The 18,739-nt window shown below is 38.9% G+C and overlaps 1 protein-coding gene across 1 annotated transcript; it reads right to left on the minus strand.

The window, feature by feature from the left end:
• Positions 1–3,013: 3,013 nt before the first annotated feature.
• On the minus strand, positions 3,014–18,667 carry ZCCHC4 (zinc finger CCHC-type containing 4). The gene is made up of 13 exons (XM_065404981.1): positions 18,522–18,667; positions 17,703–17,821; positions 16,269–16,351; positions 15,125–15,400; positions 14,440–14,520; positions 14,065–14,137; positions 11,961–12,111; positions 11,301–11,401; positions 8,615–8,736; positions 8,325–8,400; positions 7,713–7,764; positions 6,704–6,848; positions 3,014–4,037 (listed from the first exon to the last, which is right to left on the minus strand). Exons 1-13 carry the CDS (start codon positions 18,622–18,624, stop codon positions 3,902–3,904), a joined length of 1,518 nt encoding a protein of 505 aa, XP_065261053.1. The 5' UTR covers positions 18,625–18,667; the 3' UTR covers positions 3,014–3,901.
• Between the last annotated feature and the right edge of the window lie 72 nt (positions 18,668–18,739).

Below are 18,739 nucleotides of genomic sequence, written 5' to 3' on the forward strand. Positions count from 1 at the left end.
CTCAAAAATAACAGGAGTACTTGTGGCACCTTAGAGACTAACAAATTTATTAGAGCATAAGCTTTCGTGGGCTACAACCCACTTCTTCGGATGCATATAGAGTGAAACATATATTGAGGAGATATATATACACACATACAGAGAGCATGGTGGGAGTTGTCTTACCAACTCTGAGAGGCCAATTAAGTAAGAGAAAAAAAAAAAACTTTTGAAGTGATAATCAAGATAGCCCAGTACAGACAGTTTGATAAGAAGCAAGTGTGAGAATACTTACAAGGGGAGATAGATTCAATGTTTGTAATGGCTCAGCCATTCCCAATCCCTATTTAGCCCTGAGTTGATTGTGTCTAGTTTGCATATCAATTCCAGCTCAGCAGTCTCTCGTTGGAGTCTGTTTTTGAAGTTTTTCTGTTTTAAGATAGCCACCCGCAGGTCTGTCAAAGAATGGCCAGACAGGTTAAAGTGTTCTCCCACTGGTTTTTGAGTATTATGGTTCCTGATGTCAGATTTGTGTCCATTAATTCTTTTGCGTAGAGACTGTCCGGTTTGGCCAATGTACATGGCAGAGGGGCATTGCTGGCACATGATGGCATATATCACATTGGTAGATGTGCAGGTGAACGAGCCCCTGATGGTATAGCTGATGTGATTAGGCCCTATGATGGTGTCACTTGAATAGATATGTGGACAGAGTTGGCATCGGGCTTTGTTACAAGGATAGGTTCCTGGGTCAGTGTTTTTGTTCAGTGATGTGTGGTTGCTGGTGAGTATTTGCTTTAGGTTGGGGGGTTGTCTGTAAGCGAGGACAGGTCTGTCTCCCAAGATCTGTGAGAGTAAAGGATCATCTGGTTTCGCAGTTTCTTTGAGAGTGTGTGACACATTTTAGTGTAGAGGCTTACAGAGTTAGGTCGATATAAGCTGGCTTACATTGACCTAACTCTGTAGTGTAGACCAGTCCCAGGCCTGACTCTGAGTGACTGGTCTTTTATCTGAAAGATCATATTAACAAACATATACAGAAAAGCAAAAGTTGGCTGTAAAAGGTTTGAACATTCAGAACAAGGTATTTGCCTGCTTTATAAACTTAAAAACAACCAACCAACCAAACAAAAAAAAACCACTTTAATTCAGGCTAGCACTCAACTTTGAACCTTACACTGCTACAAAACAAAATTGGTGTGAATATCTGATACAATTAAACCTATGAACCAATCCAAAAAAATGTAGTATAAAACCCAAACTGATGTTTTTCAGTCAAGGAAGTGGAGTAAACCAGGGTTGTAACCATGGGTGGCCCTTGCCCCTCTCCCTGGAATCCAGAGCCCCCCCCCCCATGCAGCTACTAGCCTGCCCCCCATCCCCAGCTGCCCAAGCGCCCCCAGAAAGGAACAATCAATTGCACACATACAAAATGGGAAATGACTACCTAGGAAGAAGTACTGCAGAAAGGGATTTGGGGCTCAGAGTGGATCACAAGCTAAGTATGAGTCAACAGTATGACACTATTGCCAAAAAAAAAAATGGGCAAACAATTTTGGGATGTTTTACCAGGAGTGTTGTCAGCAAGACACGAGAAGTAATTCTTCCGCTCTACTTCGTGCTGATTAGGCCTCAACTGGAGAATTGTGTTCAGTTCTGGGCGCCACATTTCAGGAAAGATGTGGACAAATTGAAGAGAATCCAGAGAAGAGCAACACAAATGATTAAAGGTCTAGAAGACCTATGAGGGAAGAATGAAACTGGGTTTGTTTAGTCTGGAGAAGACAAGACTGAGAGGAGACATGATAACAGTTTTCAAGTGCATAAAAGGTTGTTAAAGGAGGAGGGAGAAAAATTATTCTCCTTAACCTCTGAGGATAGAACAAGAAGCAAGGGGCTTAACTTGCGGCAAGGGTGATTTAGGTTGGACATTAGGAAAAACTTCCTGTCAGGGTGGTTAAGCACTGGAATAAATTGCCCAGGGAGGTTGTGGAATCTCCATCATTGGAGATTTTTAAGAGCAGGTTAGATAAACACCTGTCAGGGATAGTCTAGATCAGTGGTTCTCAAATTGGGGGTCGTGAGGTTATTACATGGGGTGGGGGAGGTCACAAGCTGTCAGCGTCCTCCCCAAACCCTGCTTTGCCTCCAGCATTTATAATAACATTTGTAAAAGTGTTTTTAATTTATAAGGAGGGTCCCACTCAGAGGCTTGCAGTGTGAAAGGGGTCACCAATACAAAAGTTTGAGAAACACTGGTCTAGATAATACTTAGTCCTGCCATGAATGCAGGGGACTGGACTTAGAGGTCCCTTCCAGTCCAACAATTCTACAGTACTATAAGCGTTACAGATCAACTTGAAAAAACAACCACCTTTCCCTCTACTCCCAATCATTTTCTACATTAGAAAATGTTTGAATAAATAATGTTATTTGGAAGCACAGAAACAGAGCAGACAACTCTGAACCCCATAATGATTTAGTACTTTTTAGTCTTGCAGAACGAGCACAGCTCTGGGCAAGTAAAATTCATTTTTCTTCTTGTTTGCACATCAATAGATGTATTATAATTGCAGACCTTTAATACTGGTTATGATGTGCAGATGAGAGAAAAAACACAGAGCTTAACTTTCAGATTCCTAACGGAGTTTGCAGTAATAGCAATTAGAGAACACAATCTTTTAAAACTATAAATTAAGCATATATAATATGAAATTTAGTAAGCCTTAAAAAGTCACACTAATTATGACTGTTTTCTATATCCCTCTTACATCTGTTTCAATCATTGTGTCCAAGAAACAGAGCAAGATGACCAGGGTCTGAAATTAGCAGAGAAACTTCTGTTGCAAGATTTCATATACCTGACAAATTATCCCTGTGGAAGATTTTGTTTTGCACACCGTAGCACAATGAAATTGTGTATTGGCAGATGGGAGAAGACAGTGAAAAAATTGTCAATGATGTCTTTGATATTTAATACTAAATAGAAAAAATCAATTACTTGAATCAAACAAGTACAGTTATAAAGTTTATTTTCCATTGCATTGCTCATTTCATTTTCCTCTGAATTTGTTATATTCATGTCTAGCACAGTATCAAGAATAATTTGTATGAGTTTCCTTGAACTTGAGACTCATCACCGCTAGTAAATGAGGTTACACATTTAAGTTTATTTATTTAAAAAATCCCTTATTTAAAAATATTATAACAAGGGGCACTTGTCTAGGAATTATTTTGGGGAAGTTCTATAGCCTGTGCTATAGAGGTCAGGCTAGAAGATCACAATGGTCCCTGACCTTAGAATCTATAAATCTATTGTTAAGTTTATCACTAAAATCCTACTAAAAATATTGTAACAGCTGGAGAGGAACAGCCTCTGTATTTTTGTTGTCTACAATGTCCCCACTGTGGCTAAAATTTAAAAATTACATATGTCTACTTATCTAGAAATTATAAAGCATTGGTCTCCATTACTGCAGTGATACAATCAACATACCACTAGATAAATAACAAAAGGCTGTTAGACAGATGGCCCCGGTGCATGGTGCTGAGAGAGTATAAGAGTTGGGTGGAAATGTTTGAAAAAAGGACAAAAAATTATGTTTTGTTTTATAAGGTCAATACCAAGTTAACTGAAAGCTATTAAAATTCCTGTCCCCTTAACTTAATAGTCCTGTATAATATTATTCCACTTTTTATTTTAGCACAGACATGTTTTAGTGTATATACACTGATTTCTATTTCCCATTTGAAAACGTTCACAGATTGAAACAGCAGCTTGTATAGCAGTTTTGTCCTACTGCTAATTACAAGTAGTAATTTTTAATTCAACCAGATTTTATCTGAAAGTTCATATTAACAAACATGTACAGAAAAGCAAAAGTTGGCTGTAAAATCATTCACAGTTTTAGGTAAATGAAGATTAACAGGCAAGAGTGTTTTTCTTGTTCTTGTTCTTGATTTTTTTCCTTGAGAACGTAGCATGCTTCACATATGGCCTTTTAACTGTATCCATTTTTATCTTCTTGTTCTTCTTTAGCTTCTGATTTCTGTCAGCTCTGGAAAACAAAGAGGCAGACAAACCCATTACTACATGCTATCAAAGTCCAGTGAATTGTACATTGTAGTAAACAAATACATAAATAAAAGTTCTGGACTGTTCATGAGCAAAAACTCAGAAGTATGATCTCAAAAACAGCTATTAAAGGAAAATTTTCTTTGAAATTGGATTTGTGAGATTCTAATTCACCTCCCCAGTGATAAGTTTATTTTATATAGATAGATATCTTTACTCGGTATTGTAATTTTAGACCCAAATGCTTATAAACTTTTAAAAGTATATATATGATCACAGATCAAATATAAAACATGGTAATTGTTGACATTGCATGTTCAATACTGAACTGCTCTGCTCACTTTACTATTGAAGAAATTGCACAAAGTTTAACAAACATAAGAATCTGTATAGAATACAGGAATTAAAACCTAAATAATTAACAAGTGGATTCTTTTCCATCGGTCATGGGCACGCAACATGCTATCAACTAAAAACTACACAATCTTTGTACTAACAATTACATACATTTGCAGGTGTTTACATTAACCAGCAAAGGAAGCCCATGTTAATCCAACAATTCAATGCACTAGAAATATGTGGAGAATAATAAAAACCAATGGTCTGTAAGAACTACAGTATTCCAGTAAGATATATGTCTTTGGTCTCACCAAAACCTGCAGGCATGCAAAGTTTCATGGAAAAGCAAGGTCAGACTTATTTTCATGTAGATTTTACTTCTTTGAGAAAAAATATTTTAGGAAAAAATTATGAATGAGGATTTCCTTACATTTTGGCTATACATTATTCCATAATTAGAATTATTGGAAAACAGAAATGCTGGGCTAAGCCTTGCATTGATAATAGACAGCAAATTATACCTGAGCTGATGTGGTATGGACACAAAATGCTAATATAGTTTTTGGGCTGTATATACAGAGGCTTCTACTCGTAGAACCACAATTTCTGCCATCTCACCTATAAAAAGGAAAGGTTAAAACACTACATCACCCACTAATATGTGCACATGCCTTATTGAACTTGAGTAACTGCATGATCTTATTATGGTCATCTGGGTTCTTCTGCTTAGGACAAAAAATAATGGATTTAACCTCAAAAAACTAAAACCTTACAGTAATTGTGGTTCTGAGAGCAGGATCCATGTGGCCAAAACATCTCTAGGTGAATATGAACCCCATGTACACAAAATCATATTCTTTTGGCCAACTGGTGATCATGGAGCCATCCAGTTAGAGTCCCTCACCTAAGTACATAAAAGCAGCACAGTCCCAACTGCTACTCAGTTCCTTCTTACCACCCATGACAGTAAGATGGAACACAAGTATCCTTGTAGCTGTATCTCAGGGGTTCTCAAACTGGGGGTCGGGACCCCTCAGGGGGTTGTGAGGTTATTACATGGGGGGGTCGCAAGGTGTCAGCCTCCACCCCAAACCCGCTTTGCCCCCAGCATTTATAATGGTGTTAAATATACAAAACAGTGTTTTTTAATTTATAAAGGGGGGAGGGGGTCATATTCAGAGGCTTGCTATGTGAAAGGGGTCACCAGTACAAAAGTTTGAGAACCACTGCTGTATCTTCTCTTATTGTTTAGCGTTAGCTCTACTTAGTGTTATGTTATTTAGTAGCTAGTTAAGCTTGTTGGCAAATTAAAATCTTTCCCCACTTTTTTAGTAGTTACCTTGGTGCTACAGCAGTGACTATGATTGAGTCTAAGTTTCCAGACTTAGAAACTTTTCTGGTCTGTGAGGCCCTTCAATGATGGGCATATTAAAGTGCCTTTATTACCTTAGAGAGGTGTATGTGCCTGGAATATGCTCAATATGCAGATCTTTTTAAAAAACACACCCACAAAAGGCCAGACACATCTATTTTAAATTGTTTTTGTTAGAGTGCTCCATGTGAGAGACTCTGAAACTCTCTAGAAAGAAGCTCCTGTCTCTTCAAAGGTCACATCTACACTTTAGCTGGGGGTGCGAGTCCCAGCTTGAGGAGACATATGCTAACTCTGATCACGCTAGCACACTAAAAATAAAATGAAGCTGTGGCATTGTGAGCAGCTAGCTGTGCCAAGTACTTGCCTAGCATCTCCAATGGTGCACTAGCTCAATCAGTGTTAGTGCAAGTATGTCTCCTTGAGCTGGGAATTATACCCTCAGCTCAAAGTGTAGATAGCTAAGTCTGACTCAGCCAGTGGTCTAGTACCCAAGACATTATGCCACAGTCATGGGTCTCCTAAGCTTCTTTAAGACCCAGCACGTGATCAAAATAGGCAGAGTCTATGTCTCAAAAGGTCAGTTAGTCAAATAAATTAAGTGAGGGGCTCAACAGGGCACACGTGCAGTCCCAATGGACACTGTTGGCCAAAATATGATCCCATGTCCATGAGGCAATCCATTTGGACAAACACTTGAAGTAGTAGTATCTCCTTTTTATAGACAAGGCTGAGACAGAGATTAAATGACTTGGCCAAAGTCACAAAGGATGCAAGCAGCAAACATCATGTGAAATGAAAAAAACCTCAAAACTTACTCAATTTATTCACTATCACAGACAATTTGAGGTTACTGAGCAACTGTTTCCCTACTTCTATCAAATCATTTTCATGAAATAATAATGTCCCACAATTGAGAGGTGCAGTGTCAAACTTACTTGCCAGCTCTTTCAGTCACAGAAAGATTAGGACAGGTGCTGCGTTTGTGACCTGCTCCACCACAAATAAAGCAGCCAGCTTTAGCACTCTCACAAGTGTGACCTCGAAGAGCACAGCGATTGCAAGTGCTGCAGTGAATCCAAGCTGAAAAATAAGTAAACAGGGATTTATGATTTTGAAAAGTTACAAACATATATTACAAAACTCACAAACTTATATATTAAAACTGAAATATGATTCTAACATCATCAAGAAGTTAATTGCTTGTAATTAAAAAAAAGGTATTTAAAGGTTTACATTTCGTTTCTATTTCACCAGCCATTTTTTTGTTTTCACTAAATGTGCTGGGAGAAAAGAAAAAAGGAACCCGGGACTTCCCCATAAATTCATTGCTTTTCTTTTAGTAAATACAATAAATTGATAAAACTGTTCTGATGTAGTAGTACTATATTGTACTACTAAGTTCATCACAGGGATGACGGTCTTAATCTTGGAAATATGAAATAGTAGTTAAAGTAACCAAGAAGCTTTGGCTCTAAATTGATAAACTATTCCTATGTATGCACAGACAGCCCCAAATGAGAGTTGCTTTCATCTATCTGAAATGATAACTTAGTCCCCACTCCCTGCCAGGTGTTTTAAGAACCATCTATATATGTTTATAGAATTCAGCTGAGAAAGCTATATAAGAATTTCTTCATGATTCTACAATAAACAGGAATCAGACTATTTAAATTCTTCTATAACTAATACAGAAGGAATTTACTGTGCCTTGATTCAACAACAAAAAGATATGTTTTCGCACAGCTGAAATCCACCCTGACAAGCTGAATTTTGGGGGCGGTCTATGGAAGTTGTTTTTTTTTGGTTTGTTTGGTATTTTTGCACTGAATCATTAGGTCTTTTATAGTTTACTATTTTCATTTCTAGTTTTTGTTTTGACTTCTTTGGACTATAACTTATATAATGTGTGCTTGTATTACTTAGAAAAATATTTTCTCTACTTACAGGGCTTTACACATTTTTTGCAAAGAAAGCAATGATTCCATCGCCTTCCATCCTACAAAAAAGATTTTGTAAGTAATTTGTTAATTTTAAACAAAAACATTTTCAAACGTTACTAATGAAATATGTACTATAATTTTGAACTGTACTATACTCCCAGTCTTCCTGGTATACATCACTGAAATATTTCAAAAATATGGCATATGCGTGTACATAGGTGGCAAACACAGATACCCTGAAAACTCAGATCCTGAGCATCCTTTGGCAACTGTTAGCAGTACTGATATGCCTTAAAGGGCAGCATATTGTTCCACTTTTCCAAACATAGGAAAAATGGTACATGGCAGCATGTTTTTGATGGATGGGGTCATGAGGGTGAAGGGCAAATGTGTAAACTTCTGGTGTCCTCCTTCCAACCCAAATCAACCAGGAAATGGAGACAGAAAATCCCACAGGACCTGATCCGTAGCCCAAATCAATAGAAAGCCTCCCATACTGAGCTCCCTGCCACGAAAGATATACCGTCAATATGAGAACAGGTTTATAACAAGACAAAAGTATGCAAATACATCACTTTACAATTGCTAAAATTCCTTTCCAGAAAGAGGGACTTACTTTTGATGTACATGAATTGCAGATCTCACAGTGCTGGTTCCCTGAACTAACATATCGCTGACACACAGAGCAAAACCTGAAAGAAGCAGTTACAAAAGCATTGGTCTGCTGTTTGCTCAAAGACTTTATCAATGGATCAATTCAACAAAAAGTTGCATGAGGAATGCAAATTTAGTTTGGTAAATCTAAAATCTCACTATCAAGCTATGGAATAATCAATTTTTTTTTTTTTTAAATATTGGCTGGAGTCACTTGAGCATGTACTGTAAGCATATCCTTTTATACCTTACCTGTAACCCTCTTCTTCAGGAAGTACTATCATACTTGGGGAAATGTTGGTGAAAATACGAACAGGAGACTGTTTACGGCCTGTCTTTCCATGTTTATAAAGTGCATGATTATCATAGTCTACCTAGAAAATGAAGGCACAGGAAGAACAAATTAATTAAAAATATCTTTAAACTTCCTTCCAAGTACTATGCTAAAAAGTGACAATGGCATTTAGCATGTTTATTCCCTTTCTACACCCTCCAAGAAGTTCATGTTTCTTTGAGTTAGACTCCATCCCCGGTGCAAACAAAATAGCAAAATTAGATTATAAACGCTAGAGTAGATATTAGGTCATCATTATTAATTAGTGTGATTATACTGCTGGGGGTGACTGTGGGTTCCTACCACTTAAACTAGTGCATCTTCCCTTTTTATTACACTTTTGCACTGCAGATCTACGGTAATTTTACAGTTGCTGTGGAGGAGAGAGATATCTCCCCTTTGTTAAAATAATCCATTACTTAAAGGAAAACTGCATCCAGTTTGTTCAGCCTGGCAGTATGAAAGTTCACAGGCTAAGAAGCATTTCTCACCCCACATAAAAAAGTTTTAATTACAATTACTATTTCTGAGCCTAGTGCTGGAAACTGGTATCTTGCTATAGAAACTGTCACCTTGGACACTACCAAAATTACAGAGCCAAAAATGTAAACCTGTTTCCAATATATACATATACAATGTTTAAAAATATTCACTTCTTTCCTCAGGCCATTGAACTGAAGTTAAGACAGGTTGGAAACTAGTTTACTATTGCTTGTCTTGGGCTCTCGGCAGTCAGTGTCACAATTTCACAATAATAGACTGCAATCATGTATCAGACTTTCATAAGAGATCAAGCTCAGAATTAATTTTTCTATCTTAAAAACGTGCTGCATGGTTCGTTTAAATAAGCATTTCCCCAAACCACCATGTCACAACTCAGTGCAGAAGCAAACACCAGCCCTTGTTACTAGGAAACTGGCTTAATTCAATAAGTAAGGTGAGTTCTACTTTCCTAGCTGTAATTTTATGTATCAATAGTGTGATGTACTCAGATGATATAGTGATGAGTACCATAGAAATGTAATATTGTTAGGACACCTAAGTCATTTTACACGATGGTATTAAAAAAGGATATGCATAGTTCACCAATTTTAGTACAGAATATAAAAACATTTGTTTCACAAGGAAAAATGTTTTAATATACTTCTAACAGACATCCATACAACACAATGGACCTCACAGATACAAATCCTTTGATACAGTACAACACGCAAACAACTTTACGAATTACATGTATCCACTCATGGAGCCAAAACCATTTCATTGCTTTATCCCTGACACTTAGAACAAGCATTTGCGAAAGAATGTTTCCAATGGTAAACAGATCCCATTTCTAGCTGTGAGGGTTGTAAGAAACAGACCTTCGGCTTTTCATTGGTCCAGGATTGAAAGTTACAAAACTTCATCGGCCCAATGGGTAAGAGAAATTCCACATTTAGGGAAAGTAAACTGTTTGGGGCTTATTGATTTATTTAAGACAGGTGTTTGAGTAACTCAAAGAGCTTGTCTACAAAGGGATATTCAGGGCAAGTCTACACTTAAAGTGCTGCGTTCATGCAGCTGCACTGATAGAGCTGCGCCACTGTAGTGCTTTAATGAAGACACTATGTTAACGGGAGAGAGCTCTCCCATCAGCACAGTTAATCCACCTCTCCGAGAAGCAGTAGCTATGTCAGCGGAAAATGCTCTCCCACTGACACAGCACTGTCGTGTGTGTGGGTGGGTGTGGATTTTTCACTCCCCCACCCCCCTCCCGGTGACACAGTTATACTGACAGAGGTCTGTAGTGTAGACCAGGCCATAGAAAAATTAATCCAAATTAACTAAAGGTGGGAATTTAAAATAGAGTAGCTAAACTGCATTAAATCCCTGTGCGGACACACTCATTCAGAATTAAAGAAGCCATATTCACTTTGTAAATGAATTAAATTAAACTGAATTAAGGCCACTTTAATTCTAAATGAGAATGTCCACATGGAGGTTTAATTAATCCACTTTAAATTCAGACCTTAGGGCTGTTCTACGCTGAAAACTTACATTGCTCAAGGATCTGAAAAATCCACCTTTGAGAGACATAGCTGGGTTGATGGAAGAATTGTTCTGTTGACCTAGCTAACATTTCTTGGGGAGGTGGATTAACTACAGTGGCAGGAGAACCTCTCCCGTCACTGTAATGAGCGTCTGCACTGAAGCGCTCCAACGGTGCTGCTGTAGCGTTTTAAATATAGACAAACCCTTAGTTAATGATTAACTTTCCTGAATGACCCCATGTGGGCAAGCCCAAAGCTTTGTTATAGTAAAAGCATCTCAAGTGAGAAGGATTAGTGGATAGCAGGGCAGCAGAAGTGTCAAAGGAGCTTGATAAAGGCATCACAGTGCTCCACAGTTTATCTGAGAGATCACCAATATAAATGTGGCATATATGCATCAGGTACAGAAATAACTTGACAGATGCTGTGGTGTTCGCTCTGCTGCACAACAAGGCATGAAGTTGAAGACAAATTGCCTTTTGCACAAAAGTATTCTGATTATCCACAGTCCAGCTCATTTTAATTTCTTATATGTGTAGTGTAAATTAAGAGCATTAATTAGATTTGGTCATACCTGGTAATCCATCATACTGAAACTTGGGAAAAATTCAAGAATGCGAGACTCAAAGAAGTATGGAAATATCCAAAAAATTGGCAACTCTTTGTTGCTGTGATCTAATAATAAAAAGATTCAGATATATTTTTTGTTAAATAAGGAAAGCAGAATGAGCTGCATGAAAATTTACTAATATTTATGCACTCAATGCAGCTGTTATGTGTGTGACAATAGCTCACATGGAACCAATTCCATTAAGAGGGCAGAATGTTAGCCAGACACTATAGTTATATCCAGCTCCTATCAGTAAATTCACCTGGGTAGTTAGCTTCCACCTAGACAACAACCAAGGATAGGTGAAAGTGACATTGGTTTAATGTCTTATCCACAAAACAAATATAGAAGAAATTAAAAAAAAAAAAAAAGAATATGAAACTTTGTATAAAGAAAGTGATTTGTTTCAATGTCAGGACATTATTAGTCATATATTTGAAAGAGCACCTCAACCATTAGTTACAACATACATTTAATTTAGCATATTGGTCTTACATCTTTAGAAACTAGAATGAAAATTTGTGTACATCAACTCAAGAGTCAGGTACCGTTTTAAACACTAGTTTATTATTATGGGGTGATGAAGTTATTAACTCCATTATCTTATTTGCTTGCAACAAATACCTTCCTCTTGTGTCTCTCTCCATGTAGCAATCAGCTTTTTGAAACTAAAAGCCAAGGGCTCCACCAAACCTCCAAATGGGGGATCAGTCACCAATATGACTCCTTCACCTTTCTCTTGATGCAAGAATTTTCTACATATTTCATGTGCAGCCTGCAGGAGATATCGTTTACTTTCCAGAAAAAGAGCTCAAAAAGTTTAAGGACAGCTTCAGGCATTATTAAAAAAAAGTTTTTTTAATACGTTTGTAGTTTCCTTTTAGAAGTCTGAAAATATGTATTGCCTTTTAATTTTTTAGTGTTTGTGAAAATTGTTAGATTGAGAACACTGAAAATGAGTCCTTTATTTTTCATAGGCTAGATATAGTAAGGATAGCAACAGTTCGAGCTTCCTAACACTGCCCTTCTTATTGGGTCCTAACCCAGACCTGGAGGGATGGAGGCCAATGCCCATTCAATATTTGCTCTTTTCCCTTGGCTAGCAATTAGCAAATTATGAATGCAGATGCTAAATAGCCACCCCACTAGAAATTAGGATAAAGTCTCCAGTTTATTCCATATCATTACCAAATCTATTACTTTCAGAAACCAATATTCCATTCTGGAGCTGGATTTCCACTGATAGCCTTGCACATCTAGATTAGTATTCTACTTACATCCTAAACAATCATGTACTGTTCCTTCCCCTATGAACCACGTCCAAAAAAGTACAGTGGTTTAATAGCTTCAAATGATTTATTATACTATTATGTATACATTTCTATAGTGCCAATCATTTGAGACTTCCCATAAGTTAAAAAATTAAACTACAACGGGGTGTAACTATCCCTAATACACTTTTTTTTTTTTTTTTAAATTAAGATACAGTAATACTTTAGTAGAATGATAAAGGATTGGTTCTGAACCAAGAAAGCAAGGAAAGTTCATTATGGAACTGAAACCTCAAATAGCTAGTTTCATTCCTGAATGTTAGTTTTATTTATTATTTTTGAGTTAACGTTAAAAGCTATAGATATGCTGTTATAAGCTGGAGGCCAGGGCCGGCTCCAGGCACCAGCGCAGCAAGCGCGTGCCTGGGGCGGCAAGCCGCGGGGGACGGCCTCTTGGTCGCTGTAAGGGCGGCAGTGAGGCCGCCTTCGGTGGCGCGCCTGCGGGAGGTCCGCCGGTCCCGCGGATTCGGCGGTAATTCGGTGGCGGGGACGCCGAAGGCGTGGCATCGGCAGACTTCCATGCTCAGCGTGACCAGTGGACCGCCCGCAGGCATGCCGCCGAAAGCCGCCTGACTGCTGTGCTTGGGGCGGCAAAAGACATAGAGCCGTCCCTGCTGGTAGCTACAGTAACATTTATTGTGTAAAATTACTTGGATGAAGGTATTGTCAGAAACAATCTCAAATTTGTAGATTATATTACAGTATAGTTGTACTCTGGAAAGTGACTATAAATATGGCATTGTGGGGTTGCATGTTTCTTTTCAATGATTCCCAGACCAAAAGTGCTCAGTATAACTGTAAAAAGATGTTTTTACTAACTGTCAACACTACATATTTGTCCTCACTTCAGAGAGTCAAGCTGAGATATTTCAGTCTTGCACATTTGTAGTAAATCCTGCCCTCAGTGGACCAGTGTAACCCCATTGTCTTCAGTGGGACTTTAATAATACATTCGGTTAGCGATTCACAAGTGGGAAGCTTGCTCCCTCTTCACGGTGTTGGATCTGCAAGACTAACTGGAGTAAAAAGCAGTAGCCAGCAGATAGGACTCTGAAGACACAAAGGGAGAATCTGCTGAAAAGGGTGGGGCCATTTTTATGAAGTCACTTCTCAGACTGGAGAAAATAACTTGTACTGATAAACTATTTTGTATTAGAGAGAAAAAAGTAACTAAAAAGTAGTTAAAGTAAAATAGGCCGTTATTCTTGGATATAACGGTATAAGTTACTGAAGAAATAGACACTGCTATTCTTTGATCTAAAATAGAGTTTGCTGGGCATTACATTATGGTAACTATTTTATAATATTTTGGACCATATCAGTAATTTGAACAAAGTTCTACATGAACAACATACACAGCTTTGAGAAAATGTTCAGGGAATTTGACTGGCCCTTACCTCTCCACCAAAGAAATAATGGTTAAACATATTATAGTGGCAGAAGTCTTCCTCTGTATAAAACTGTGAATACCTGTAAAGTAAGTTTTCAATGTAATAGAAAACATATAAATAAATTCCTGCATGTTAGTAACAAGATTTAGGGGGAAAACTTGTGAGCACAGGGCCATGACTGCTTAATTACAAATTATCTTGGCAGGCTGAGTGCAGAAGTACTTATATTGGCCAATCCCTGAGCTAGTTGGAAAACAAGTATACTTCATGGATCCTGGCTAGGGGGAAAAAAGAACAGATGGTAAAAATTAAAAATAAAATAAACCACACAGAAAAAATAGTGTGTGTATGTTCCCCAGACAGACACTTAGCAAAACCTACCTGAAATCAATATCTAGCAGAAGGCTTTTAACACTGGACTCCTGTTCTCGTGACACTTTTAATCGGATCAACTCATGAAGCCTGAAGTAATTAAAGCAAAGCAGTTTTACATATCATATATCATATCATGAGTGCTTCAGAAAATAGTCATCTAGATAAAGAAAAAAAACTTATTTTTCAGATGAAATAACTTGAATTTGGGAGATTTCAGTTTGATCAATCTTTGAATTTCACTAATATTTAAAGTTAGAAAGAAATGTCCCATTACCTGAAACACAATATCAGAGGTTATAAAGCAGTGGAGATTGTTGAGCCCATCAGAATTCTCAACACTTTTTTTTTTTTTTTTTTTAAATAAAAAGAGGCTTCTTGTGTGAAGGGAAAACCCAGTGCACTTCAGTGCCACTACCATGGAAGACAGCAAAACTCTACTTTCTAATGAAAGATGACTGTTGGTATTTCACTATAATATTTATAAGGTCTTCCCTACCTGCATCTTCATAAGAACTTCATGAGCTGCTTTGGCAATACCAAGTACTTCGAACCAGAGCTCATGAAAGCACTTTTAATGTCACACACAGAGGGAGAGAACCCTTCTACTAGATACTCAATCATGTAAGGAAAAGGACTAAGCAAATTAGTAACAAGTATTTCTTGCAAGACATATTGATGCTCACTAACATACCTTGGTGTGCCAACACAGAGCACTCTTTTGAATCCTAGTGCAATAATAAGGTCCAGCAGAAACTGACAGCTTCTATCTGCAAACAAATACTGTGCATTTGTCTTCTTATTCTTCAGTGGACACAAAAGTTGACTGGGCCTTTGTAAATGGGCAATGGAGAGATCACTAAGTACTTGATGGCCAGAGTGTTTTCCCCACTCCATGGGCAATAGCAACTGCTGGCATTCTTGACAAAATTTCCTTTTTGATAATGGCAATAGACCAAACTGCTTATACCTTCAAATACAAGATAAAATGAGGAACCAATTTTACAAAACAAACCATTGAATGAAGGTATGAAATTAGTCCAAGTATTTTATAAAAGTTTAAACAATAAAATAGCACTATTTCAAACATACTGCACCTCCATCAATTAATGGTTAAGAAAAAAATGTTCAACTGCATGCTTGGGAAAAGCCTTACTTGACAAGAGAAGGGTGTAGTATGGGGCTAATTGTGTTGTGAATCTCACCAGAGGCTGGTCTACATAGAGAAGAACCTATTCCTGCTACTAGTTAAAGAGCCACTCCTTTAACTCAAGTGGTAGAAGCCTGTTCTTTTGGTGCTAAAGGTTCAAATGACCTTAGTAACTGAAGACACTGGGCCCCCTCCAGACTTCTAGCAGCAACATGGTCAGCAATACCCTTGGCTGGGGCAAAAACTTCTTCTAAAAACTCTGGAGTAGGATGACAGCAAGACCTTTATGAAATATTCGGTAGTGTACATTTCCTTTGGGCTGTGCTATCCAGCTCACTTAGTCGAGCAATTGGCTTTCATTTTTATACTATTTTCTAACTGCATTCACCACTTAATTTGAACTCCTACTACTGCTGACTTACATTATTTTTATTACCTTAGTGCCCACAATGTGCTAGGCACTGTCCACTCATACAAAGATACAGTCCCTGCCCTGAAGATATCACAATTTAAGGAAACATTTCATGTAATTTTGTCTTCATAGTTGACTGGTTCTTATTTTCCCAAATCTTGTCTGTAATTTTTCATATTTTTAATTAGTATAATGGAGGGATGATCAGTACATCTGATGTACCTAAACTAACTACATGCTCATATTTAGTAATGAAAATGCACATAGTAACAATACCTTTCCACGTTCTGTCTGTGTGACAAAGAGGGTTGATAACTTCTATTAACTTCTTCTCGTGCTGAAAGTCTAGCTTCTGACACCTGTAGATATAGAAAATGTAAACAAAGATGTGAACCTAACTATGCTATATGAAAAGTTCACACTTCTCTGTTGAAAAAAGTATGGAATCCCAGAAGACCTAACATTTCTATTTCAGCATCTGACTATCCCTGCAAAAGATTCTACTACTCAGAATAATTCCCACAATCCCTGCGGCGATCATAACAGCATTCAACATACTGGGAAGGTGATTCCGTGGAAGAATTCAAACATCCTATGAAAGGATAAATTCCCTTCTTTTCATCCTTCTACAATAATAAAACCAGGAATGGGAAATCAAAAATGTTCTTTTGCAATGATTTACCACTGCTAAAGGATGCCACAGTCTAAATGAGATCCTAATCCCTGTAAGGACTATAGCCTGGTGCTGCCACCGACAATGAGAATTTTGCCATTGGCTTCAATAGGTGGAGGATCGAGGCCTTGTAGCTGTCCTGAAAGTATGACTGGCACTCCCCAAGTATTTAAAAAATATTTATTTTATTCCTATAAAAAATTCATACTTCCTGTCAGATTTTATTTAACCTTTTTAATGCAGCTGCAAAACATCTACAAAGAAGCGACAAAACTAGTTTATTTAAAGGACACAATGGAAGGCAGGGAAGTTTAATGGACTGGGAACCAAGGAACCTATAGTAGTGGCTTTGTAAAGTATGTATAATTCCTGTATGGACACATGTCTATCCACTGGCAACACCACTTCACTCCACACAATCCAGTGTATAGCCATCACACACAGTTTTCAAGTTAGACAACTTTTCCTCACTTCCAAACAGCTGGGTTTGAACAGCAGACCAAGGGGTGAAAGGCTTAAGAACCTGATTAATAAACTTCTGCGCTAATATCTTCCCCTAAGAAGTGAGTTTTAAGATCCAATTTGAATCATGCACAGATATGTTGAGAATAGTATTGGAGAGAGATAAGTTACACACTCATGAACGTGAAGAAATGATAACATCAAGTCCAGTGGGAAGATAGTGGCAAGGTATCCTCTCTGAGCTCCACCAAGAGTTAACATTCTTTTTAAATTGTCTGAGCAAAGACATACAAATCAGGAAAGGGTGCAAAGAACTGTATTGTGTTTTGTAATATTCACGTAGAGTGACATTTAACCTCAGCTGTACTTCCTTTGAAAGCAAATCCTATTTGAAACTGCATCCCCAGAGCTGCAGGGATATTTCACCATTTAGCCCATTCTCTTCATCCAACAGTTGGAACTTTAGAAACAGTAAATATTATTGCTTCTCAGATAAAAGAAATCTTCAGTTCAAATATATATACACACAAAAGAAAAAAAAAACATTTACCATAGCTTAAATAGTATTTTCTTACCTTCTCATTTTCCCATTGAAAAAAATTACAGTCTTTCCTATCTCTACATGCTGAACAAGCATAAAATCTTCTTCCCTCTTCTTTTCCTTGGCTAATCTTTACAAACAGAAGAGTAGGACCTAAAGGAGAAATGGGCTGAGATCAGTATATTTAAAAGAAAAAAATGCAAGTTTTCCATTTCCTACAATACTCGTTATAAGGGATTATAGAATTAGATTTGAGATATATTTATGGCCATCCCTCCCCACGTCCCCTCTGCTCTGTTCCGCTCCAACTAGCCCCCATTCTCCCCAGCCCCTTCCCGTCCCGAGTTCCCTCCCCATCAATCCCCGCTGGCCTCTGCTCCCTCCGACCAGCCCCCATTACCCCCAGCCCCACCTTTCCTTCCCCGACCCTCCCGACTTCCCTCCAACCAGCCCCCATTCTCCCCAGCCCCACCTTTCCTTCCCCGACCCTCCCGACTTCCCTCCAACCAGCCCCCATTAACCCCAGCCCCACCTTTCCTTCCCCGGCCCTCCCTACTTCCCTCCAACCAGCCCCCATTACCCCCAGCCCCACCTTTCCTTTCCCTGACATCCTTCCCCAACCCTCCCTACTTCCCTCCGCTCCCCTCCAACCCACCCCCATTCTCCCCAGCCCCACCTTTCCTTCCCCTCCCCGACCCTCCCCACCTCCCTCCCTCCGCTCCCCTTCAACCCACCCGCATTCTCCCCAGCCCCTTCCCATCCCCTGAGCTCCCCCCCAAGCCCGCTACCTTCTGCCCCCCACCCAGGATCCCTCCCAGAGGCCGGGCTCAGGACAGCGCTACCCCCGACTCACCGTGCGGGCAGCAGGGAGCGGGCCGGCCGGACTCCTGCCCCAGCAGCACCGCTACCCCCGAGCCCCGCAGATTCCTCTCGATTCCGGCCGCCGCATCCTCCATGTCAACCTCCAAACCCCAGTCCGCGGCTCCCGCTGCAGGCTGCCATGCCACCGTCCCGGCAGCCTTCGCGCACACCGCCGGTGTGGGGTGGTGATCCCTGCGGGCGAGAGAACAC

Source organism: Emys orbicularis, chromosome 5 (assembly GCF_028017835.1).
Source record: "Emys orbicularis isolate rEmyOrb1 chromosome 5, rEmyOrb1.hap1, whole genome shotgun sequence".
In the NCBI taxonomy this organism is placed as follows: Eukaryota; Metazoa; Chordata; order Testudines; family Emydidae; genus Emys; species Emys orbicularis.